The sequence below is a fragment of the Nematolebias whitei genome, chromosome 9 (genome assembly GCF_014905685.2).
Source record: "Nematolebias whitei isolate Nwh7 chromosome 9, NemWhi1, whole genome shotgun sequence".
Taxonomy (NCBI): Eukaryota; Metazoa; Chordata; class Actinopteri; order Cyprinodontiformes; family Rivulidae; genus Nematolebias; species Nematolebias whitei.
The window spans coordinates 26,706,727-26,734,100 of record NC_056506.1 but is presented as its reverse complement, the minus strand read 5'-3'; the positions used below and the strand labels follow the sequence as shown (position 1 = coordinate 26,734,100).

The window sequence follows — 27,374 nt, the reverse complement described above, 5'->3', positions numbered from 1 at the left end:
ATTACAGAACCACATTGCTAACAGTACCACACTGCTAACAGGACCACACTGCTAACAGGACCACATTGCTAACAGGACCATGCTGTTAACAATATCACATTGCTAACAGTACCACACTGCTAACAGGACCACGCTGCTAACAGTACCACACTGCTAACAGGACCACGCTGCTAATAGGACCATGCTGCAAACAGAACCATATTATTAACAGGACCACATTGCTAACAGGACCACACTGCTATCAGAACCACGCTGCTAACAGGACCACGCTGCTAACAGGACCACACTGGTAACAGAACCACATTACTAACAAAACTACACTGCTAACAGGACCACAATGCTAGTAGTACCATGCTGCTAACAGGACCACGCTGCTAACAGGACCACACTGCTAACACAACCACACTGCTAACAGGACTACAGTGTTTGTTGTACCATGCTGCAAACAAGACCACGTCGCTTACAGGCCACACTGCTAATAGAACCATGATGCTAACAATAACCGTGTTTTTTTTTAATACTTTTTATTTTAATTGCTTGTTATTGTTGTATATTGTTGTCTGTACTATATGTCTAAAACAGGTCTCTCTTAAAATGAGTCCTCGTGACTCCTTGAGACTAACCTGTATAAACAAAGGCTGAATAAAAAAAAATCACTTTTGTCTTGGCTGGATTCAGATTAGCTGTTTGTCAGGATTACATTCTGTTTATTATTAACCTTTATTTAACCAGGCAAATCCCAATGAGAGCACAGATCTCTTTTGCAAAGGAGACCTGGGCCTGAAGGCAGCCTAACATGCATGTTTTTGGTCTGTGGGAGGAAACCGGAGTACCTGGAGAAAAACCATGCAAACACGAGAAGAACATGTAAACTCCACCCTGAAGGACCCCAGGTCCAACCAGAGATTGAATCCAGGACCTTCTTGCTGCGAGGCAACAGTGCTAACCAGTGAGCTGTCGTGCTGCTTAAATTTCTCTAAGCAGAGGTTGTTCAGCAAGTTATGTAAAACAGGTAAGATCCTAACTATTCACAATTTTGCCAAATACTGTAACTCTCTTCAAAATGTCTGAATTATTCATTTTATGTGATACTAACAGATCATAAGTTCAATAGTTTAACTGTCAAAAATGATAAAAGAGCTACAACTTGTCTTGTCACCCCAGTTTTTCTCTGTGGTGGTTAGAATCATTATTTCACCCTCAGTCCTACTCAGATCACATCAAAACATTCAGTCAGCAGCCACAAACATCAGTCAGTCCACATGTGACTAGATCTCTGCGTGAAGCTGGGAGAACACCCTCAGAGTTAAAACGACATGCAGAATAATTAGAAACGTAACGTGGAGCTCTCACCCTCTCCTGGTATTTAATCTCATAGTCGAGGATGACTCCGTTGGGTTTCTCAGGGGGCAGCCAGGACAAGCTGAGAGTGTCTGAGGAAGAGCGCATCAGGTGGACGGTCGGGACAGCTGAAGGCGCTGCAGGAGGACATCAGAGACACCATTTAGTTATGTTTACTGGAAAGTTATAACATGTTGTCTTGTTCACTAAGCCTGTAGCACATTAGCTCATAATAATGAGGACTTAATAAAACTGGGCTTAAAAGCCTGGGCTTATTATTAATGCCAACGTATATAAATAAACATGGGGCTCAGTGATAGAGAGGGACCCTGCATAACCATCTAATATAGACGTCAGTGCGAAAAAATAAAACAATTACATTTTTAAGTAATACAATTTTATCTAATAAATTTATTGACATATTCTAGCTACAGTATATTCTGAATTTGCTGTATTAGATTAAGCATCTGTCAGACTGACGTTATTCTATAACTATGCTGTTGATTTAAATCAAATCAACATTTTATACACAATATCAAGCCTTAATAAGGAAAGATTAAGTTACTCTAAATGATTTTGGATTGGTCTGGTCAGCTGCTGAATTTAATTTAGATGCACATTTTTCATGATAAAAACAAGGTGCTTTCTGTATAAAGATATTTTAAATTTCATACGCAGCAGGAAGCTGTAAGTGTGTAGCAAATTGATCATTGTTGCAATTTAACATTGAGCACAGCAATTAACAGACCCCACTGGTTTTGCAACTTAACGTAGTGAAGTTGAATGTGATGTTATTACCAGAGCTTTAATGGAGTTTTAATTCTGAGATACATGAAATTCAGTATTGCTGCAAAATAAACTCCTGTAACGAGCAAATCTACAATCATACAGCCATCCAGTTTTTTACCCATTTTTCTGTGAACTATCGTGGAGAGCTAGTGCCTATGTCCAGTGAACACTGGGCAGCAAGTTGACAGTCCATCAGGGACACATAGAGACAAACAACCATTCACTCTCTCACTCACATCTAGGGACAATTTAGAGTTATCAATTAACCTGCTGGAATAAATTAAAGAGCCTGAAGAAAAGCCACACCTGCACAGATGATTGAACCTACAAACCTTTATTTCACACAGAAAGGCCACCATCCAGTCCAAGCTAGTACAGTATTTATAATGGTTGCTCAATGTCCATTTTGTCCTTTATTCTGGCCCCCAGTAAAATTATGTGAGAAATGTATAAAGAAATAAAGGTTTCTACTTTAAGGCAATTTTCTTAAGTTCCTGATATTTTAGGCCCTATTCGTATGGGATTAGTTTTACCTAGGGATCACATGCGATCTGTAATAATTACAGAGATTGCCTCTGTTGTTAATCCCGTGCGAATCGGCCCTGTCAGTCATTTGTAAAGTAAAAATTCCCCTGCAAATTACCTACTATATTTTGCTGAACTCTGAGGTCCTGTGATAATACTAATCCAAATCAAATAGGCATCTCTGTGATTTGGACAGAAATGGGTGGGATCCGATAGGTAATGAGATGTTTTTTGTTTTCTAAGCACAATCATTTAGAAAAATATAGAACAATGTTCGTTTTAAATGAACGCGCTTCTCGTTTCGGCTTTTGTAGATGCTACTTCCTTCACCGCAGAAGACAGCAGGTGTGGAGACGCGTGTAGCCAGTGATCAGCTGATCGATCAATCCATCCATCCATTCATTATATTTACCCACTTCTTCCTTTTCGGGTAGCAGGGGTCGCTGGTGCCCAAGTCCAGCCATCACTGTGTGAGAGGTGGGGTACACCCTGGACAGGTTGCAAGTCCATTCAACTGGTGGGTCAGCGGACGCGTGTGGCCGGTGACAGGTTGTCCATCTGAGCTTAATGTGATTTTATTTTGACCTCTTTAAGATCACATCCGGAAGATGTCCATATATTTCAGCTAAATCTCAGGCTTTTGGTTATCCCGTGTGAATGCGCCACATAAAAAGCAGACGTTTGGGGAGTAATTTGTTTATTACATGTGGTCCCTAGGTAAAACGAATCCTGTGCGAATAGGTTGTGGGAGTTCTAGTTTTTCTCCTACAGCTTATTGACACTACATGGTGCCAACAACACACCTGTGAACCATTCTCCTAATGAGCTGTAGGAGTATAAATGGCAGTTGATGACTTCACTTTCGACGCTGATGCGTTATCTGCCTACTGCATTGACTCCTGTGTTCCTCCTGTGTCTTGGACCTCCCTGGATTCATCCTAAAACCTCTTCGTGATTGCTTTAGCTATTTCTTGTCTTCCACCACTTGCCCACTGATATATGCAACCTCTCTGGGAATTCCTCGTTCAGTGATACTGAAACTGTTTGGACCTTTGCCCATATGATGACCTTGGCTTCCAACAGTAAGAGACAAACCAGACATTCAATCATTCTCAAGGATGTAAACCTCCATATGAACTCTTGTCCTTGCTCTCCAGGGTTCCAGTCCCTCCCAGTTGAGTTGCAGCTTAATGTTGATTATCACTCCTGCAAATAAACACTGCAAATTTATCCTGGTCTTGGAGTTGCTATTTTTGGTCACTACTTATCTGGGAGTAAAACCTTACAAAAGTAGAAACAAAATGTGTTATTTTCATTGTTCCAGGTTTTATTTATAGGCAAGAAATTAGGACAATAAAAAAACTTGACTGGGCAAGTAAATAAGAACAAAACAAAAGATTTGTTTCTTATAAAAGCTTGATATCTTAAACAGCTATTTTGAGGAAATAAAATCGTTTTATTTTTTCTACCTCCATCCTGGTGAGTTTAACAAAAGCAGTAAACGATTCACCTCTTTTCTGCAGCTTATTGATTTGTGAAGCCTGAAAGTGACTCAGCTGATAGTCACTGTACGGGGTTCATAAACTGCAGTAAGGTGGATTAAGTGCTGGTTAACTGGGAGATTAATTGCAGTGTGTGAAAGGCCCTGAGCAGTTTGGTTGATGATGACACTGCATACATTAAGTGGCTACGCTGAAGAGTGACATTGTCATTGACGTATGATGAGGAGCCTGCTTATCTGCCTGAGTGCTGACGTTGGCGATAGAAAGCTAAATATATCTGCTTTTTTCCTGCAACGCTCTCGGAGAAGCCGAGCTCCAGCTGAGCATTTTCCCATTTGACACTATCAATGAGCTTCTTCACCTGTGTTTACTGTTCATGTTAGACCCTCTGTTGATACTAAAAACCCATTAAGATGCTCATTGACACTGACTCAAAGTAGGATCCACTAACCAGTTTGTCCAACCGTGATGCTAAGTGGTATTGATCGAAGCTGCTCTGTGAATTAACTCATGGACACACACGGTGTCATTGACAGATTCACTACTAACCGGCCTGGTTGGTGGTGATGTTGACCGTGGAGTAGTTGGGCGGGACAGGGTTTTTCCCAGACACGCCGTTGACGGCCTGCACCTCAAAGCTGTAGCGGGTGTGAGCCTGCAGGTTCCTCACCACCACCTTTCTCGACCTCAGCCCCAGTTTGCGTGGCGCAATGTCCACGTTGTCGTCGCAGCGTGTGCACGGGCTCCTGTCGCGGAGGCACTTCTTACACACCACATTGTAGACAAGATCGCCACGCCCACCTGTGTCGTCAGGCTCCTCCCACTCCAGGGACAGGGAGGTTTCATTGACGCTAGATATGACGCTGCGTGGCGCTGAGGGAATAGCTGCAAAACACACACCCATAAATAGTTAGGCAAACACACGTGTAAAGTTATAGTTCTGCTCTTTGTGCAGCTGCAGGAGAAAATGACAACAGCAAAAACAACACCTTCCTGGTGCATTAAACACATTTTGTCATTGACAAGTGGAATACATCTGATAATACTGGTGGTTTCAAATAGCTGATCTGCTCTGATAGAAAATCATAGTCATGAACAGGAATGCACGATATATACGGTACACAGTAGAAACGATAGACATTTAGCCTACGATAGAGCTCTGTCTTCTACTGGCTAACCGCAGCAATGCTGTGTCTGATGTAAAATCAGAGTTGTCAGATTTAATCGTTACTTTTTTTGGTTGACAACTGTGCGTAAGTGGTGGTAAAGTCTTGGAGAGCTAAGTAGCGAAGCTACAAGCTAACTACGGCCGGCTTGCCGTAATGTTGCCGTATTTGGACGCATGCGCAAAACACTGTGTTACGTCAAAAGTTGGGCTTTTATTCTGTCGTAAGTTAAAGTAAGCATTGGTCACCTTTAGAGAAACCTGCTCTCTGATCTGTGAAAAGAACGCTGTGTTGTGTGATTTTAGTGCAAGACCCTCTGGTCAAAGCCACAGAGGAAACTGGTCGCCATTTTGTGTCAGCTCTCCTTAAAGCGAAAGGAGACGCCCAATAGAGGGTTGGAGGGTGATGTGTTTTCAGTGTAAAATGCTGTTCTGTTGCTGTTCATTTCTTAAGTGAGAATACTGGAAACTGTTAAGAGTTAACAACGTATTCTTTTGTTTGAAACATATGGATAAAACTACATTTGATATATTTTGCACTGTTTTACACTACAAGAAAGAAGCCTAATACTTGATTTGTTTATTATTTAAAAACTTTCTGGACCTAGAGGTGGAATTTTCTTAAATGAGATTATTTTGTGGTATAGCAGTTTTCAAAATAAATGATGGCAAAAGGACACCCTATGCTTTTTTTCATTCCTGTTGCAAGTTTTATACCAAAAACATATTGTGATATATATCATTATCACCACCCTTCACAATACATATCGTGATATGAATTTTATGCCATATCGCACATCCCTAGTCATGAGTCAGTCCAACCCAATGCCACTGTGTCTCAGTGAGCACTAAGTAATCGGTGAACAGTGCTTAAAATCAGAGTCAAGTGATAACTGCAGAGGTGCAGAGATCAGCTCAGAAAACTGGTTTTTCATCCTATTAAGGTGCTCTGTCTTTAGACTTCCAGTAACAAAAACCTGTCTCACAGCAAACAGAGGGGGTGTGGAGTGGAACGGTCTCAAGCAATCAGCTCTTGACGGTCTAAAAACTGCATGTCCACAGAGTCCACCTCCTCAGCCGTCTTCGCCCTGAGCTGGATTTCACTCACCCAGGACTTTCTAATTTGACTTAGAGTTCAGGCTCCACTAATTGGATGCCCATCTGAAGCCCACTCCGACTCCAAGCTGCCGCTCACTGCCTCTCCGAGCCTCTCACGTTCAGCTTCAAACACAAAGGCCGGCTGGCACACGCTCTGACAGACCACAGAGACAGAGCTGTCAGGCCCGCGTGTCTCTGTGTGTTTGCATGTTTAGTCGGAGGTGACGTTTGCGTCCCTGCTCGCCTGTCACTGGTCAGTGTCAGAGTCTGCAGTGTTCCTGTGACAAAGATCCGGTGGGGGAGACGGACGGTTGTGGGCGTTCTGTGTCATTTAACATGGCAAAAGGCCCCCCGGGCTTAACTTTACATGGTCAAATATGTGTATGTCACTTTAAATCAGCACCACAGAAAGGACTTCTTTCATTCGCTCGTGCAAGCAGAACGAACAGAGACACCAAGCAGACAAGTTACCACTAAACACACGATTTGCATTCAAAACACTGACCTGCAGAAGCAAATGTATCATTTTAAAGTCCAACAACATGTGAATCCTCAGCAATCACTCTCAACAGTTTTAAAAGCTTCCATTCTAAAATTTGTGTTAAAATTTTTCTCATGGGAGACGGTTTTGTAAGACTAACCAATGCTGAAGGGCACCATCTGATCAAGCTGACTTTTTGGGGTCATGTACTCTTTTTTTGTTTCTAACTGAATAATATATGCCCTAAAGTTTATTCAGTCCTTGTACAAATGCCTTTCTAATTTTTCCAAGTGATGTATGTCAAGTATGAGCAGTCAAAGATCTGCAGAAGACAACAGGCAAATCTGAGTTTGGAGAATCATCAAGGAACAAACATTAATGGGTACCAGTAAATGTGCCACAGATTTTAGAATCGCACAGGTCCCCTGAACATGGACCCTTTGGGAACACCGATAAGACTTAGCTGAAAAACAAATTGTAGCCAGCTAAATAATGCAACAGTGAGGTAAAAATGTGCAATATTGGAATAAGTCACAGTAAACATTTGCTCTTGCAATGTGAAGGAATTCCTTACTGATTCTCCAGAGTAAGATCATGCTGCAAAGTGAAGCTAAGACACAAATTAAATACTTTTTTTGTCTTGCTTAAAAAAATGCTAAAAGTAAATAAATTAAAGGCTTATGATTCATTGAATAAATGAATACCATTCATTGTCTTTTATTCCAGAGTTTTAGACTAAGAGCATTTTATGATGAGAAATGACGGAGTTGTCTTAGTCTAACTTTGAAAGATTAATATTTGACACAATATAGCAATATCTCCTGTAATATGTTAGTGATTGAATCTGATGGGAATCTGATAGAGTCCAATTTGTAAATGTAAATAATTAATTTTCTTCTAACACCAAAGTTAGTCATGAAGTTCCTCAGGGTTCAGTGCTTGGATCAATAGTCTTTACGTTAAATATGCTTCCATTAGGTAAAGTTATTAAACAGCATGGTATAAATTTTCATTATGTTGATGATAAACAGTTATATTTGTCCACGAGACCCAATTAATCCAATCAGCTACTTAGACTACTAGCATGTCCTAAAACATAAAAACCTGGATGACCCTAAATTTTCTGCTTTTAAACACAGACAAGACAGAGGTTTTAGTTTTTGGACCTGAGCATCTTAGAAATAAATTTTTCAGTCTTTCACCAACTCTGGATGGCATTAATTTGGCCTCCATTTCTAATGTTCTTGATGTTATTTTTGATCAGGATATGTCTTTTAACACCATATTAAAAACGTTACCAGAACAGCATTTTTCTACCTGCGTAATATCGCTAAAATTAGAAACATCTTATCTAAAAATGATGCAGAAAAACTAGTTAATGCATTTATAATGTCTAGGCTGGACTATTGCAATGGTTTGTTGTCTATGTGTCCAAATACTTCTTTTAAAAGTCTTCAGTTGATCCAAAATGTTGCTGCCAGAGTCTTAACTGGAGTTAGTGGGAGAGATCATCTCTCTCCAGTTTTAGCTTCTCTCCATTGGCTCCCTGTCAAGTCCAGAACTGAATTCAAAATCTTACTTCTAACCTACAAAGCTCTCAACAACCCAGCTCCATTTTATATTACAGATCTTATTGTTTTATATTTTCCTAACAGAGCACTTCGCTCTCAGACTGCAGGTTTACTCATGGTTCCTAGAGTTTCCAAAAGCAGAATGAGAGGAAGATCTTTCAGTTATCAGGCTCCTCCCTTGTGGAAAACAACTTCCAGTTTCTGTCTGTAAGGCTGACCCTGAGATGACTTCTGTTTTGACATGGCACTATATAAACAAACTGAACTGAACTGAATTGAATTGAAGTACACGTTGGGCATGATGCTCAGCTACTACCACACCAAGAGATAAATCAGTTTTTTACAACTGACTGAGCTGCAGTCTTTTGAATTTGCTCAAGTCAGTTGGCTGCAATAACCACCGTGAATCAGTTGTGAATGTACATTCAATGATGACAATCTGAGTGGTTCATTAAAATCTGTTCAGTGGCTCATGTGGTATTTTGCTAACAGACAGAGTCACAAGCACACAGGAAAAAGTGAGGGGCAATCATAAGCATTAAAGCAGGATAATGCTTATTTCTACTGCAAGCCAGCAAGGTGCTTATGTGCATTATAAACCTGAGATGATATTGCACATAATTTGTGTTGCTCGCCCACACTTTTTTAGTATTGCTCCCATGAAATTACAGTGATGTTGATTAGAACTCAAAATCTGCAACGTTTGCTATGACGACAGGAGGAATGTTTGAATTTTGTTAAGTCACACTCATATATACCCTCCCTCACTCTTAGTTGGCTTCCTGCTCCCTGAACCTTTGCAGCTCAGTCAGAGAAATGTGGACTTCTTCCTTTTTTTCTGTGCTGTGGAGCATGACTTACTGGTGCAGGAGGACTCTGGAGGGTCACTGTCAGAGCGGTAGAAACCATTCTGGCAGGGACAAACGTTGGCTCCTCGTGAACCGGTGCGACTGTTGGACGGGCAGGGAGCACATGTTCCCTCTCCGAATTTGGATTTGAATGTCCCAGGGATGCAGGCTACATGAGAGGGAGAGAAAGAGAATAAGTGGTGGGTGGAAAAAAAAGAAAGGGAATGCAAAACAAAAAGTCCACTGTACTGTCACTTATCTAAAAGACCAGCAGCTGTCAGATCTGTCTTATAACAAAAAGAATCATCTAAAGTACCTGAAAAACCTCAATATTCACGGGAAAATGCTTGGGTGCATGCATGCATGCGTGCAAACGTGCGTGCGTGTGTTTGTGTGTGTGTTTGCAAACCATTGAGTGCTTAAGCACAAGGGGCTTATCTATACATTTGCATCGGCTTTTTCATTTCCATCCTCTCTGTGAGGTGACATTAATCTCCCTAAACGCAAAGCCACAATGACAGCAAAGTTTTGTGTTCAAGAAGGGGGAAAAAGGAGGATAAAGATGAAGACGACTGCTGACAGGAGATTGCTGTTGTCAGACAAACAAGGATGGAGAATACTTCAGAGAAAAAGGATCCACCCTAAACCTATCAATCAGTGTCTACTCAGTCGTCAGTTCTCCAAACCCGTTACTGAATACAAACAAGGCCTCTACACGCATGCAGAACAGCTCCATAATAAGCTAATAAATCAATCCAAACAACGGGACATCAAAACAAACGTGAATTAGCTGAGCAGAGTTATGAGAAGAATACACGAAGTAACCTTCGGCGACGTGTCCGAGCGATTAATTTGAATTCCTAAGTGTCGGGTTGAAAGTTGGCTGATATCGAGACTTAAGGATAAACCAGTGTTAGCTGAGACTTAAGAAGGATTCAGATAAAAAGGATTAGAAGCAAAAGGTCTGGATATATTGGCCTCCAGAGTCCCATGTTTTACTGTTTGCCACATTCCTAACCGGTGGTGTAAAAGAGGGGTCTCTGGCAAACATCTGTCGTGTCAGCTTGACGGCTCATAAACCCCAGCCTGAGGGAGAGGGGAGAGGGTGATTAAGTAGTTAGGCTAAGTGGGCTTTCAGTTTAGCTCCCGCTCCACCCAAAATTCAAACAATGGCATAGTTTTAAAAAGCCAGCACAGCTAATATCTCAGCAGGGGCAATATAACACTTATTTTTCTTCTTTCTGCTGCCCCTCTATGAATTGCCATAGCAGATCATCTGCCTCCATCTCACCAACATCCTTCTTTGTCTGTTTTGTGCCATCTCCTTTCCCAATGCACCTTTAATACATCCTTCTTTGTGGTCTTCCTCTTTTCCTCCTCTCTGGAAGCGCCACATTCAGCATCCTTTGTCCAATATGCTCACTGTATCTCCCAAATTTATAGACAAAGTGTCCCCAATTTTGTCTTGTTGCGAATTGAGGCCAGCAGGACCCTGTTTATAGGAACTGCCATACTGTACCCCATCATGGAGCGAAGACGAGGAATTGGAAATACCCCCTGTCGGTCCGTCCATCCATCCGTGCATGTTGTGAGAATGATAACTTAGAAAAATAAGTGAGGTACTAAATTTCCATTATTGTGTGTAGCTGTATCTAGGCTTAAGAAAGGTTCATTTTAAAAATTGGGTTGCCACGTCAAAATCCAAGATATCTGCTGCAGTTCTGTGAGCTGGATAACTCACGGGGGTCACTGGTGCCCATATCCAGCAGTCAATGGGCGAGGGGCGGGGGACACCCTGGACAGGTCTCCAGTCCATCACAGGGACACATATAGACAAACAAGATAAACAACTATTCACTCTCTCACTCACACCTAGAGACAATTTAGAGTTACCAGTCAGTCTAACCTGCATGTTTTTTGTATGTGGGAGGAAACAAGAGTACCTGGAGAAAACCCATGCATGCACAGAGAAAACATGAAAACTCCACCCAGAAAAGCACCCAGTTAGGATTAGATCTTGCAACGTTGTTGCTGAGATGCAGCAGTTATACCATCTGTGCCACTGTTCCCCTCAAAAGTTGGGCTGCTACGTCAAAATCCAAGATGGCCATCAGCATATGTGTATATATATATATATATATATATATGTGTGTAAACTGACGACCCCTATAATTTGAGGAAACTATGCTTTCTAGTTTTCACATTGCCTAAATGTAGTTTACTCAAACATCTCTAGTTCACTCTAGCCCTGCCCTTGAGGTGGTCAAATATTAATCTACGTACAGTGACCAAGGCCACCATTGGTCATCCCCTGGGTGCCCATTGTACCTAATAGCAGATAAAATTGCTCCATCCACCTGCTGGGACACGTCACTGCGCCATCTCAAACAAGCAAAAACAAAAGCCAATGTATATTTTTATACACAGTGTAACTCCTTCCTACTTGAATTTTTTCTTCTTCTTTCGGCTGCTCCCTTCCTCAGGGGTCACCACAGCAAACTTGCAATAATACTTGGCAATTGTTTTTACACCAGATGCCCTTCCTGACACAACCACAGACCACCGAGCTAATCCCTCTGTGTGGAGCAGAGAGCTGCCATCTAGGGTACCCGGGGGAGCAGATGGTGGTGGGGTAAGGACCTTGTTCAAGGGCCCAGAGTGAGACAAATGAGGGTGGAGGCAGGTGTGGGTGCTTTACCTTTCCAACCCACATTTTGATGTTGTTGGTCTGGGGTGTCGAACCGGCGACCTTCTGATCACAGGCTCGGATTCTCTAACCTCTGTGCCACCAATCCCAACTCCTACCCATTTGAATATCTTGCACCAAAAACACCTTTAAGCTTTACTCGTATTACAGTAGTCCATCTCTACTTTGCGGTTCAACTTTTGCAGATTCGCTCTATGGCGGTTTGCGGATGCATAGTCCATAATATTGTACAAAAATAAAAATAATTGTACAGGACACATTACTGTCAACTTTAATATTACTCATGTGATTGGGACAGTACTGGATACAGTACTTCACAGTAAAAAGTTAACAAAAAAAAAATACTTAGGACAGGTGCCACTATTTTGTAGTTTTCTCTCAGTAAGTCTCCACTATATTACTGCTCATAATGACCACATTTCCCAGAAGGCAACAGGGCCCCAGCCAGAAGCCCCATTTCCTTCTGCTGAAAAAAAAAAACAGAGGTAAAGTTTGATCTGATCGATGCCCAGTGGATGCAAAGAAGCCGCACTGAACCTAACGAACCGGAGTAGAACCGGAGCAGAACCAGACTTCCAGACCCATTGGTGAATCTTGAGAGCTGGTAGCCCGCCCACGTGGACCTCCGAGTGGATGTGCGCGGCCATAGGTCCAGTGATCCATCTAAAGCCCAACGGTACATTTTTCATGATTTCAACTGGCCAATGATGAGCTGTCAGCGGATGCACGCGGTCGATGGTCTAATGATCCATCAGAAGCCAAATTGCACTTTTTCATGTCTTTCAATTGGCTGACGAGGACCTCGGAGCGGGAACAAGCTGGGAAGTAACATTTAGTAGCTACAAATTAGCATGTTGTTAAAATTAGTAGGTTTAAGAGTTTAGAACATTCATTGTGGGTTTCATTGCTGCATGGTACGTCTGCAGAAATGGAACAGAGGCAGACTGGAAACTAATCGAGCCACTCCTGTTCTGCAGAGCCCAGTAAGTAAAATTTAGTAGCTACATACAGTACTGTACGTATGTTGTTAAAATAACGAAGGTTTAAGAGTTTAGAACATTGCAAGAGTGTAGGAAGGGTTTTTAAAGCCTTTATATACTTTGTATATATAAGAACTGAAAGAAATATAACGTCGCTACTTCGCAGAATGCCACGTACTGTGGGCGGGTTTGGAACTGAATCCCCGCAATAAACGAGGGACTACTGTACCTGTATAATTCCAGTCCATAACAACATTTATCTTAAAAACTACAAATATTCATTATTGAAATCTCTCAGTGATGTGGGACATGGGCACGCTGCTTGTTATATTTTTGAAACCAGAGTCTGCACAAAAGGGATGTGTAGCTTTAAGTTCCACCACTCCCCCACAAGCAATCACTGTATCACTTCTTTTTAAGCATGAAATAACTAATTAGAGCTAAATGTAACATTAAAATTAATATTAGAACAAACGTAAGGAAAGAACTTTGTGAATCAACAGGAATCACTACCAGAAAAAAATAATTAGAGGCATATTTTTATTTTTGCCATGGGAAATGTCTTGTTTGTTTATGTGGAGGGACTTCAAACTTGTACAACCCAGCCAACAGGGAAGGTTGGTCCCGTTCCAGTTGGATGTTAAGATATACACGGATATGATCCAAACTATCTCCAGTTCTCTTAACTTTGTCTCCAAACTGCTTAGTCTGAGTTGTCCCTCCAATAAACTCATGTCTAGTCTTGTCCATTTTGGTCTTTCCTTGTTTCTTAACTTGTTATTAAAAAATTATTTACAGGCAGATTTTTAGGCACCCTTTTTATTTTCTTCTTCTTTTGGCTGCTTTCTTCCTCAGGGGTCGCCATAGCAAACTAACTCGCATAAGGAATTAGCAATTGTTTTTACACCAGATGCCCTTCCTGACACAACCACCGAGCTATCACAGCCCTCTGTGTGGAGCAGGGAGCTGCCATCTGGGGTGTCCAGGAGAGTAGATGGTGGGGGTTAAGGGGCTTACTCAGGGGCCCAGAGTAGGGCAAATGCGAATGGAGGCAGATGTGGATGTTTCACCTTTCCCACTGACATTTTGATATTGTCGGCCTGAGGAGTTGAACCGGCGACCTTTCCGATCACAGGCCCACCTTCTTTAACTTCTGCACCACCACTCCCCCCCCATCTAAATTATTAAATGTTATGTTGAACTAAACCACTTTGTTTTGCTAGATAATTTTGTTGAAGTTTGTCTATATTAATAAAATTTTAGATACATGTTAAATTTTATGACATGGAACTAAAAAAAATTTAAGATAAATTTTGGGAATGAAAAATTATTATTTTTTTAATAATTTTCAAAGCAATTCACTGCTTTTTAGGTACAATAAACAAACCCAAACCCAGTGAATAATTATATCCAATAACTGTTATTATAGTGTTGATCAAAATAATTTAAATTATTATTATTTCATAATGGAGTGGCCCTACTTCTACACTTTGTCTCCCTCTTATTCATAAACATAGATTCTATCCTACTGCTACAAAGTTTCATTCTTTTATTATCTACTGCACTCCTTCACCTCTCCAGACTCTCTTCCACCTGCTTTCTCTGCTCACTACAGCTTACAGTGTTATCTGCAAACATAGTAATTCATGGCGACTTCTGCATGAACACATCTGTCAGCCTGTCCATTACCACTGCAAACAAGGAGGAACTTAATGCTCATCTCTGATTCACTCCCACCAACACCTTGAACCCATCTGTCACTTCTACAGCACATTTCACCACTGTCTCGCTGTCCTTGTGCATGTCCACAAAAAAAACCCACATTTTTATTTTTTTCTTTTATAACTCCCACATCCCATTAAGACTACATTTTATCATCTGAACGTTTTTTTTCTCTCCCTGAAACACAGTGGCACTCTGTCTTGTTTTAATCCATTACACTCTTTTAGAGGGCACAGTGATTCTCCTGTTTCTGTTACTCTATATCTCCCTCCATTGTCTTTCTTCTCCTCATCTTCCTTGACTTCTCTCTCCATCTCATGCGGCGCTTGGCTGCGAGCAGCCAGACCGAGGTAAGAAATGAAATGTCTGAGTGATTAATGTCACTGTGGCAGTGTTGGCTCACGATGGTCTGAATGGTGTTAATGAGTGTGGCCGCCTGTAGATTAACTAACGGGAGGCCGTTGAGGAAATTACACTTCCTCATCACAAGCGCTGGCAGAGGCCCTGGAGAGCTTTTTTATCAGGCTTTGGCGGCAAGCTTTTAACCTTGAGCAGCCAAATGGCAACAAATGAGATCTCCAGTGGATGTTCGACACTATTTCTCACACCTATAGGTGCGAGAAGGTTTGCTTGTCTGTCGTCGACGTCCTGCAGCCTCCTTCCATTTTCATTCTTCTCCTGTTAGCAGCTGTTTCTGTCAGTGCTTTGGCAATTCACACCCGCTCTTTCTCTCCCTTTCTTACTCTCCCTTTCTTTCTCTTCTTTGAGCTTCATCTTTCCATTCTATTATCCGCATTTGCCTAGTGAAAATCTATTGGCTCTCTGTTTTGTGCCATCCCACTATCTTTCTCTCCCTCCTGTCTTGCTTGCACAATATTTGTATGCAGCTCCTCTCTGCAACACCTCATTAATTCATGCTCTCCTTCACCCTCTCCCCTCCCCTCCCCCCTTCAGGAGCCTAACAATAAATGCAGAGAAGAGGGCACAGGCTGAGGTGACCTGCACTGAGTACATAAAGGATTTTTGGTCGGACAAAAGTTGAAAAATCTGTTAAACGCACATACCCTGGCACTGTGTGCTATCCGCAGAGGGTTCAAAGCCAGCGACGCATGTGCATGAGCCCACAGGAACCATCCATTCGCCATCCCCATTGCAGTACAACTTCAGGGGGACGGACAATTCCATAGCATTGGCCACACAGGCCCCCGGAGCGATCACCAAAGAAGTGGCTTCCGCACCCGTGGCGGTCTCGGGGAAAACAGCAAAATTGGCAATGGTTGTGGAGCACTTCTTGAAGAAAACCCTGACAGAGATGAGGGACATGCAGGCTCCCAGGTCCTGGAAGGCCAGGTAGAAACCTGCCTTGGAGAGGGGGCCGAAGCTGCGCACTTTGGTGTTGATCCTACCCGCCTCTAGCAGAGAAAAACTCTCGTCAGGAGCAATAGTATCCACCTTCACATAAGGGTTCTCCCTCCATAGAGGGCTGGTGTCTGTAGCCATGTCCCCCTCTGACTCGTAGTAAAACAGATTGAAGGTCTCTTTGCAGGAGCCCGGGATGTTGGGGATGCTTGCGCAGTCGCGGACGGAGAATTTGAGCTCGACGTAGACGCGCAGAACACCCCTGCGGGGGACGAAGTCTGTCCTCAGCCAGTTGTTCTGGTTAGGCTGTTTGACGTTACACACTTGATAGGTTCTGATTGGGCTCATGGAGTCATCGTAGCCACTAACTTCCTCCCACTGTGAAAACAACAGAAACACAGAGGAGGAGGTGAAAAACGAAATGATAGCAATCAGCGCGGACAACACAGACAAGAATAGAGAAGCGGCTCATTTCCGAGTCGCTGCTAAAATTCCTGCATCTAATATATTGTTTGTTGACATTATCTAATGCTTCCTAATGCAAACTGTTCAAGCATGGAAGATGTTCAAAACAGTCCTGTGGCGCCTGCTACGAACAGATTACACAAAACAACACATACATATACTGACACACATTCCTGCAGTGTGCTGTGTGCACGAGGCCTGTGAGGAATAATTTGCAGCTAAAACACTTCTAATTGCATGAATCATTCAGACAATTCCAATCATTATGGACTATTAATAGATCACATTTTTTCTATTAAAACAAATTTCAAACATTCTTATGGTTTGACTAGTTCTGATGCCAATCACGTGCCAGAGGTCCTAAAATAAATAAATAAAATAAAATAAAATCAATAATTGAGGGGGTGAGTTTTCAGCTGTGATTACACTGAATGTGTGGATTTGAATGTTTAAAAAAAGTCTATCCTCAAGAGATTAAACAGAGGAATAACTATCAATACAGTGGGTTACGAAAGTATTCACACTCCTTATTCTTTTATATTAAGTATAAAATATATATTAAGTTGGGCTCATGGAGTATGTAAGTATTCTTTTTGTTTTATTCCCTTAAAACCTGGAATTAAAATGGATTTTTAAAGTGTTAACAAGTAAAAAATTTACACTAAATACTTCAAATGAATCAAGTTAAGTGAGTGAGAAAAACTGTATCAATGCCAGTGCAATGCCTCTAAATCACACCAAGTGAGCAACAGCATGAAGACCAAGGAACTCCTCACATCGGTCAGAGACAAGGTTGTATAGAAGAAGTACAGCTCTCGACCTTGACCTCTCAAAGTGGCTTCAAACATCTGCTAAGTTCATGGGAAAACAACAATGCAGACATATTCCTGTTTTTAGTTTTCTACATCGTCTTACAATCTAGCTGTTTTTTTTTTTGTTTTGTTTGTTTGTTTGTTTTGTTACATCTTCTTTTAAATACCATTTTATTTTCACTTGTTATTCTCCATTTGTACACATCCTTTATGATAGTCTTTTTTTGTCTTTGTTGTCCGCTGTTGTCATCACTCTTTGGTTAAAAAAACTGAACTCTCTTGTAAATGAGTCCCCAAGGCTCAATGGGATTAACCTGAATAAATAAAGGTTGAATAAAAAAAAAGTCTGCTATAACCTGCACAGAGCTGGGCTTCATGGAAGAAAAAAACAAACAAAACAGCTGTTGTCTAAGAAAAAGGGGGGAAAAGGGCAGACCTTTAATAAACATGTTAAGTTGCTGTGGTCAAAAACTGAACTCTTTGACCATAAAAGACAACATCTTGTCAAGCACAAACCTAACCCTTCTCATCATGCTGACAACACCATCCACACCTTAAAGCATGGTAGTGGCTGGAAATGGAATGGAACAAAACATTTGAATAATATTTGAGGGAAACCAGTGTGACGTTTCCAGAGATTTGAGACTGATTTAAGGTGAAACAGTTAAGAGGTCCTGGAATGGTCTAGTCAAAACCCAGACCTCTATCCAACTAAGAATTACACAAACAGCAGCCATCCAACCTGGTTACATGTAACAATGAATAGCTGCAAAACGTTATTTTACAATGTATTGATTATTATAAGTTACAGTAGTCCCTTGCTACTTCGTGGTTAGACTTTCGTGGACTCACTCTATCGTGGTTTGCCAACAACAAAAATCATACAGTGCAGTACAGTATACGACACACAACTGTCAACTTTACAGTAATATTATTGTACTCACGTGGTTGGGAAAAAGTAAAAAAAACAACAACATTCGGACAGGCGCCGCCATTTTGTAGTTTTCTTTAAGGTTTATAAAACCTTAAAATATATATAAATACTAAACAAATATATATAATGTTGCTACTTTGTGTATTTTCACTTATTGCCCGGGGGGGGATGTCCTGGAATGTAACACTCCCAATAAACGAGGGACTACTGTATTTATAATGTAGTTGTTTATACAATAAGTATTTTTGCATCAGTTCATAACTAAACTGACTATCCATGAATAAAAAAATTAAAATCAAAACCGTTACAATATAGTTATAATGCATGGCTTTCTAAATGAACTCAGTGTGCTTGTGTCATGAGTACTTCAAGTTATTAAACTGTAGTATTTATTATCTTGTGCCTCCATATCAAGCAAGAGTGCACATTTTTTATATACCGTATTTTCCGCTGTAAACATCGCACCGCCCTATAAGTCGCATCAGTCCAAATATGTCTAATAAAGTGGAAAAATCCATAAATACATTGCTTTACCGTATTAGTCACATCTATGATGCATCACCGCTGACACGTCGCGTTTGTTACGCGTCACCACTGACAACCCGGAAATGTGGGCTGGTGTTGTGCCAAAAATCGATTAGCTGCCAAATGGCGGCTGCAGGAGCGTGCATGGGAGGACTTTAACAAGAATTTAACAAGATTAACACTTAAAAACAATAATTTGTTTGCTCGAAATTATAGTAAAGGTGTGTCTCAGTCTAACTTTTGCTTAATAAATGCATTGATGGTCAAATCAGCTGCATTTCAAAAGCCGATAAGCGTAAGTAGGAATGCACAGAGGGACAAGTCGCTGCTCATTTCTTTGAAATTTAACAAGATAAGCACCTAAAAACAATTATTTGTTTGCTCGATTTTATAGTGAAGGTGTGTCTCAGTTGAACTTTATCTTAATAAAAGGACTTTAATGGTCAAATTAGCTGCATTTCAAAAGTATTTGCTGCCTCGGTGCTCCGGGAGTGCACAGACAGGGAGGAAAAAAGGAAGGAGGAATGTTGCTCAGTTCTTCAAAATTTCACAAGATAACCACCTAAAACAATTATTTGTTTGCTCGACTTTATAGTAAAGGTTCGTCTCAGTTGAATTTTTCTGTAATAAATGCACTTTAATGGTCAAATCAGCTTAATTTTGCTACACCGCCCCAGCAACATGAAGCTGATTTAACGGTTGCTCCAGGCGAGCTGATCGAACGTGGCATGCTATGGCAAGCCGATTGTGTCATTAATAGCCACTTTTACCTATTACATGACACAATCGGCATGCTATACTACTCTGCTGCCATCTAGTGGCTTAAAATGGTAGTGTTCAATATTTCAGTCAAAATGAATGAAAATGGTCATATCTCCGCCAAAAATTGGTTTATAAATATGGGGGAAATCCATAAATACTTTGCTTCAGTGTATAAATTGCAGGACATGCAAATTATGCAAAAAAACTGCGACTTTTACGGTAAAATATATGGTACATTAATTTATAAACATGCAAGACAGAACTTCACTGTAACTCTGAAACAGAGATTTAAGAACCAACATAGAAATAGAAGTAACTTCTGTCATCGTCAGTCCATTTATTAAACAACAAATACAACATATGGGTTTATATACAGTTAACAGTGATGTTTGTTTCTGGTAACTAACATTACAAGGCATAATAAATGGTATGATTGGTCAATAAATCCAGTCCATTAGGAAATAACCTTGTGAAAAGTCAACCTTTTATTTTTTCCCCCACCTAATTCTCATTTGAACCGAATGCTTCGTTTTCAAAACAAATGGCCGTCCCAGAAATTGATTATTTCAACTGGAGGGAAAATAATGCATAACTCATCTCACGTCTGTCGAGCTACCGGGCAATTTATCCCCAAACGATGAGCCCAAGAGTCAGCATTAGGTGTCGTAAATCACCAGCAACCCATTGATGCACTACCTGACAAATATGATAATTGCCGGGCCTCCTGAAGGTACAGGCCTGCCAGGCACGAGGAGAAGAGGTGCTGCCTCGCCAGTCGTGACATATGACTCTGTGGATGCCAGGACATGCAAAGCCGGCCGTTGTAGGGAGAAGGGAAAAAAAACAGGGAGCTGCTGGAGATGGTTTCCATGGCAACGTACCATTTCCATTGACTGACTTTGCGCTCACGTAGCGAAGACAAATTACACTGGCCGGTGTGGGGGAGGTCTGTCAGCCTGTTAGCCCTGGGGTCAAATTCATGTTGTTTTATTTTCTCACAATTCCTACAGGGGGTATCAACTGAAAACCTTAATTTCTGCCTGTAATGTGCTCTTGGGTCCATATTATAAAAGACACATGCTTTCAGCTGCCAGGCACTTTATCCTGGAGAGAGAGAGAGAGAGAGTAAAGTCTACCTACCCATGAGTCGTCATGCATTGTGGGGGCTAATAGGTAAACCACTGTCGCCTTAAGTCTTGAAACTTGCTTGTATTTAGTTTAAAGCACATCATTTATGCATTTTTTAAAAGCTTTATATGGGCCGCACACTGAAACTTTAGATTTGGTCTGCACAATGTCACATTGTGTGTTTCTACTTTATTGTCTCCAAGAATGTAAACATTCACTGCAAACACAAAGATATAAAACAGCAGGAGGTGTGCTGTTCAAGGAGGATTGGGCTCTATTAACAAGCAAATGGAACAAATGCTGCTGGAGAAACAAAAATAACCCAAAGCAAACTGAACGCACAGGCACATTAACTCACCCCGCTCTCTGGAAATGTGGTCCAAGCCAGCTCTGTGGTGGCCCACCGGCTGTCCATGAGGGTTTCTGCAAATAAAAAAGTAGGAGGGAGGAACTTAAGTTGCATGGTGTGAGCAGGGGAATTGTTGCACAATATTAAAGACCACACACAAGTTCCCTGTCTAAGACAAAGAAAGAAGGTAAGACATGCTCCTCATCATAACCTACGCCCACGAGCGCTTGGCTTTCTCAAAGCACTGACAATCACAGCGTTTCTGTGATGCTGCCTAATTAAGCTTCAGTGTCTCTGCGTTTGTGTGCCTGGAACTCACAAATCTTTCCATATTCATCCGTGGAACCAAGAACAAAGGCATCTTCCTAGATGCCTACAAAGTGAAAGATTCTATTAAATAAATAGCACAGCCATTTTGCATTCAAACTGCAGGTTTACTTGTGGTTCATAGAAGTTCCAAAAGCAGAATGGGAGGCAGAGCTTTCAGTTTTCAGGCTCCTCTCGTGGAACCAACTTCCAGTTTCTGTCCGTCAGGCTTAATGGTTTCCCTATTGAGTTTGTAGATTCCTACAAATATTTGGGTATCTTGGTCGATTTGCATCTCTCTTAAGTTCCACGTGGAAAACCTAGCAAGGAAAAAGAAAGTTAAACTGTGTTTCTTTTTCAGAAACAGATCTTGTCTAACTCTGAATGCTAGGAAACACCTTGTAACTGTGACTTCCTCTCCTCCACTGATTACGTTGACATTATTTACATGAATGCTACAAGAACCCTGCAGATGTTGGATGCTGTCTATCATGGTGCACTAAGATTCATAACTGGCTGTAACTACCGTACCCACCACTGCACCCTGTATTTACTGGTTAACTGGACATCATTAATGTCACACAGACTCTCTCACTGGTACATTTTCATCTTTAAATCACTTCTTGGTCTGTTGCCTTCATACATCTCCTCCTACATGTCTCTGCATGAGTGCAGCTACAGTGTGCACTCTCAGGACATTATTACATGCAGTGTCCCCTCAGTGAGGACTGAACTAGACAAAAGAGTTCTCCTACTCCGCTCCTGTTTCCTGGAATATCTTGCAAAAAGATGTGAAGCTCTCGACCTTGACCTCTCTAAGTGGCTTCACATCTGCTAAGTTCATGGAAAAAAAACAATGCAGACATGTTCCTGGTTTTGTTTTCTACACCACCTTATAATCTAGCTGTTTTTTTGTTGCTTTTCTTTTTAAATACCATTTTATTTTCATTTGTTAAAAAAAAAAAAACTCAATTTGTATGCATCCTTTATTTTTTTTTTCTTCTTCTTTCGGCTGCTCCCTATTTTAGGTGTCGCCACAGCGAACTAAGTCGCACGAAGACCCGGCAGTTATTTTTTTTATGCCGGATGTCCTCCCTGACACAACCACAGACACTGAGCTACCACAGCCCTTTGTGTGGAGCAGAGAGATGCTATCTAGGACACCCCAAGGAGCAGATGGTGGGGTTAAGGGCCTTGCTCAAGGGCCCAGAGTGGGACAAATGAGGGTGGGGGCAGGTGTGGGTGCTTCACCTACTCCACCCACATTTTTGATGTTGTCGGTACCGGTGCTTTAACTGGCGATCTTCTGATCACAGGCCCACCTTCTCTAACCTCTGCGCCACCACTCCCCCGCATATGCATATGATTGTCTATTATTGGTTTTGTTGTCCATTGTTGTCATCACTCTTTATTAAAATCAGGTCTCTCTTGTAAATGAGTCCCCAATGCTCCATGGGATTAACCTGTATAAATAAGGGTTGAATGAAAAAAAAAAACATTGTCTACTTTTAAGATGACAAGTTTTTCCTTTTTTGATAAATCCTGTAGTTAGGGGTTGGGTTTCCTAAGCCACCCCTTAGTTATGCTGCTATAGGCTTAGACTGCTGGAGGACAAACTGACCACATTCCTTCACTCTGCTGCTGTCTTTACTTACTCTACCTGTTTTGTATTTGTAGTTATTTATTTCCTTAATGTGCTTTTTTTTTGTCTTTCTTCCAATAGGAGGTACACCTTCACATGCACCTGGACCAGTCATTCTGTGTTTGTTTGTTCCTCCTTCCCGTTCCTCTCAAGCCCAACCAGTCGAAGCAGATGGCCGCTCGTCCTGAGCCTGGTTCAGCTGGAGGTTTCTTCTTGTTAAAAGGGAGTTTTTCCTTTCCACCATTGCCTTTGTGCTTGCTCAGGATGGGAGACAGTGACGAAGTGAAGATTCACCACATCTTCAGGCTTCCTTTCTTAGAAAGATATATTTTACCACTGGTAATTGGCATTTGTATGTATGTGAATGTTTCAGTGCCCTGAGTCAACTTCTGTTGTGATTTGAAGCTACATAAATAAACTGAATTGAAAAAACTTTTTGAACTGAATTGAGGTTTTGTGGAAAAGCACTTTTAGGGCATCCAGGGGTTGCAACTGGGAATAATTTTACAATACTTTTAACAAAAATAGTTGTGCAATGCAAACTTATCTGCTGTGTAAAGGTTCATAAAATGTTATTTGCTTGAACCACAGTAAAAATTGAAGACTAAGTCTATCAGGAGACCTCAACAACCACACTCAACATAAAAAAAACTTTTCTTTATAAATCCATCCATCCATCCATTATCTTTTACCCGCTTCTTCCATTTTGGGTCAGAGGGGTCGCCAGTGCCCTTGTCCAGCAATCACTGTGCGAGGGGCGGGGTACACCCTGGACAGGTCTCCAGTCCATCACAGGGACACATAGAGACAAACGAGACAAACAAGCATTCACTCTCTCACTCACACCTACAGACAATGTAGAGTTACCTATCAGCCTAACAGGCATGTTTCTGGTCTGTGGGAAGAAACTGGAGTACCTGGAGAAAACCCACGCATGCACGGAGAGAACACGCAAACTCCACCCCAGGCCGGGATTTGACCCAGCAACCTTCTCGCTGAGGGGCAGCAGCTCTACCAGTTGTGCCACCATGCTGCTTCTTTATAAATCTATATAATATTGTAATATACATTGGTTTGCAAAGTTTCCTCTTTTTTAAATGATCACTTCCATATGTACACGTTTCCTGTACTTGACTACATTATTTTCATGTGCTAACAACCCTATTAACCAACCCTGGGGCAAAAACAAGAAGCAAAACAATAAACTATGCTGGAAAACTTATTTTTCCTTAATAGTTTATAGGAAAGTTGTTTGGAAAACAAAACCCCAATAAAAACATCCTTTGATGCAAAAAAAAAAAAAAGGTCAAGGAATGCTGATTTACTCCATACCAATAAGCTAAAAGTAGTTGGTCAAAATGAACCTGTTCCTGAAGTGAACTGTAGTGTTTTACAGCAAATCTAATCTTTAAACTTTCATAGAAGTTAAGGCTATTGTTTTAACCTTTACACCACCGGCAATTTTACATTTCCAGTTATTTTGGCAGAACATCTAAGACATTTCTACTGGCTTCAACCCTTGGATGCTAAGTACAGCTAGCTAGTGCTGCTATATACAATGGTAAATAATCACATATTCCATAAAATAATATCCATCCATCCATCATCTTTACCCGCTTCTTCCTTTTCGGGTCGCCGGGGTCACTGGTGCCCATATTCAGCAATCACTGTGTGAGAGGCAGGGGACACCCTGGACAGGTCTCCAGTCCATCACAAGGACACATAGAGACAAATAAGACAAACATTCACACACACACACACACACACACACACACACACACACACACACACCTAGGGACAATTTAGAGTTACCTATCAGCCTAACATGCATGTTTTTGGTCTGAGAGAGAAAACCCACACATGCACAGAGAGAACATGCAAACTCCACCCGGACCAGGATTAGAACCAGGGACCTGCTCACTGAGTGGCAGCAGCTCCACCAGTTGTGCCACCGTGCACAAAATAACAGTGTAATGTAAAAGTAACAGCAGTGTAGGAGTTTATAAAGAAGTGTTTCTATAAATCATTAGAGCTTGGAGCTGTTTTGAGACAGCAGCGATTCATTTTGGTTTTGGTCCCGAACAAATTAGCTGTTAGCTAGACAGCTAGTCTAATGCTGTTAAGGCTTAATAGGTAATAAAACAACTGCAGTCTAAATTTTCATTGCAGTTCATGAACATGCTATTTTGAAGGCCTTTACATAATTATGAGTTTTAAATTAGTGTTATTTACATACAGTATAACAATAGTTGTTTGCAAAAAGCTGCAAGAGCAGCTAGGTGTACCTGTTCCAGTGCAGTCTGAGGTAGTTAGCTGTGTAATGTAAAGTTGTTAATGGTGTAAAAGTTAAAATAATACCATTTGAATAAACTACAAATAAAATAAGAATAAATGCTCCTTTTTAAGACGGGAGGTTTTTTTTAATAACAAAACTTGTGTCCTTGCTGCACTCTGACTAGATGTTAGCTGACTAGCTCCACGTTAGGCAAAGTCAAGTCAAGTTTATTTATAGAGCACATTTAGAAACAGCAGTTGTTACCAAAGTGCTTATCAATAAAAATCAATGACAGTAATTTAAAGAAAAAAATAATAACGAAATTTAATGAAATGCATCAAAAGAAAAACACGAACCACAAAACAATAAAATACCTAATCAAATCACACTGTGTTCAAAGTCAGTGAAAACAGATGCGTTTTTAGAAGAGAGTTAAAAACAGGAAGTGGCCTGTCTAATGTTGGAGGGCAGATCTGGCAGATATAAAATTTTACCTGTTCATAACTTTTAGACAGAACCCCACTTCAAAATGGCAGAACTTTTCTATAAACTTCATCTGGCTCACAAGCACAAAAAAACAGAATATATTAAATCAGTGAAGTGCAGTCTCTTAGCACATATTTGTCAGGTCCTTTATGGGTTTTCTTTATACAATCAGAGAAGGATCAATGCATGCTGCTGTCACGGTACTGGTCAGGTGTTTCCTGGGTTGTGGTCCAGTGAGTTCACCCTCCTTCAGAAAGTGCGAACCTCGCTCGAGGTTCTCCCTTTACAGCTGTGGCCATGCTGGCTCCCATTGTTCTGTTGCTGTTTGCACATAATCACTGAATCAATTAAACTTTCTTCATGGAGCCTTGACACAGTGCCTGCTGTGCACCATTTGCTCACAAGTTGTTGATAATGGTGAGGAAGGAGGGTGTGAGAGGCTAAAACAAACAGCGTGTCCCGTGTAGAACAACAGCAGAGCTCTTTCCAAGAGCCGAGGCTCTGTTCTGGTAGCAGACTGTAATTACAATGCAGAGTGTCCTTGGCTTTTTGTGTGTCATTAATGGGAGACTGAGTTAATAGATCGCTCATCCATCTGTAACAGCTCAGCTGCAGATAGAAGCAGCATTTGCATGGCACGCTGTCGGCTAATTAGGGAGAGCGCCATGGTTTCCCTTCATTTTAGAAGAAACACATTTCTATATCTAACAGGTTATTTTACTAGATTAGTGGACTGTTTAACTTTCCTGAGCCATTTATGTGTATGATGAAAAAAATAATACTGAAAAAACAATTAACAATAAAATGTTTTTTTCAGTTGCATACCGTAGTTCTCATTTTCAGTAGTTGCAATTAGAGTAGGGATGCACCGATCCACTTTTTTTTACTTCCGATCCGATCCCTATATGGATATTAGCAGAAACTGATCCCGTTCCGATATCATGATCATCATTGATTTTATATGAGGCTGTAATAATCTCCTCTCAAGTACAATTTGTACAAATATATGCATGCATGTCCAAAAAGGCAACTTGAGGTAAGTTTTATTAATGTTGGATACGTTTTAAAGTTAGAATTAAATTCTGATAACACAAAACATGGTTTTTTTTGTATTTCTAGCTTTAAAGTGGATATTACGGTGATTTATTATTATTAATTATTAAATGATTGTTTGTTTAATGTTATTTTATACATATATTTTTAATAAGGGGGAGATATAAGATTTTTTTTCTTCTTTCTGCACTCTTTTCATTCAATGTTTTATTTTTGATGAATTTATTTTGTTTCTTTTGTTTCTTTTAAATGAATAAATAAATGAATTAAATTTAATTAAATATTAAATGGCTTCAAACACCTGCTAAGTTCATGGCATAAACCAACACAGACATGTTCCTGTTTTTAGTATTTTACATAGCTTTATAATGTAGCTATTTTTGTTTAATTTTTCTCTATAATTTCTTTTATTTACTTTTCATTGTATATGCTTTTATATGTCTATTGTTGTCTGTACCTCATCTGTGTTCTTTGTTTAAATCACGTCTCTCTTATAAATGAATCCTCGTGACTCAATGTGACTAACCTGTATAAATAAAGGTTGAATGA

General features: G+C 40.7%; 1 protein-coding gene across 1 annotated transcript in view; it reads right to left on the bottom strand.

Moving 5' to 3' along the window:
• ephb3a (eph receptor B3a) overlaps nt 1-27,374 on the bottom strand; it is an 83,045-nt gene that overhangs the window by 30,225 nt on the left and 25,446 nt on the right. The window contains exons 2-6 of the mRNA XM_037682159.1: nt 21,073-21,137; nt 15,794-16,466; nt 9,334-9,489; nt 4,707-5,042; nt 1,354-1,478 (exon numbers count right to left, since the gene is read on the bottom strand). Coding sequence (XP_037538087.1) covers nt 1,354-1,478; nt 4,707-5,042; nt 9,334-9,489; nt 15,794-16,466; nt 21,073-21,137 — 1,355 coding nt within the window. The remainder of the gene's footprint in view (nt 1-1,353; nt 1,479-4,706; nt 5,043-9,333; nt 9,490-15,793; nt 16,467-21,072; nt 21,138-27,374) is intronic.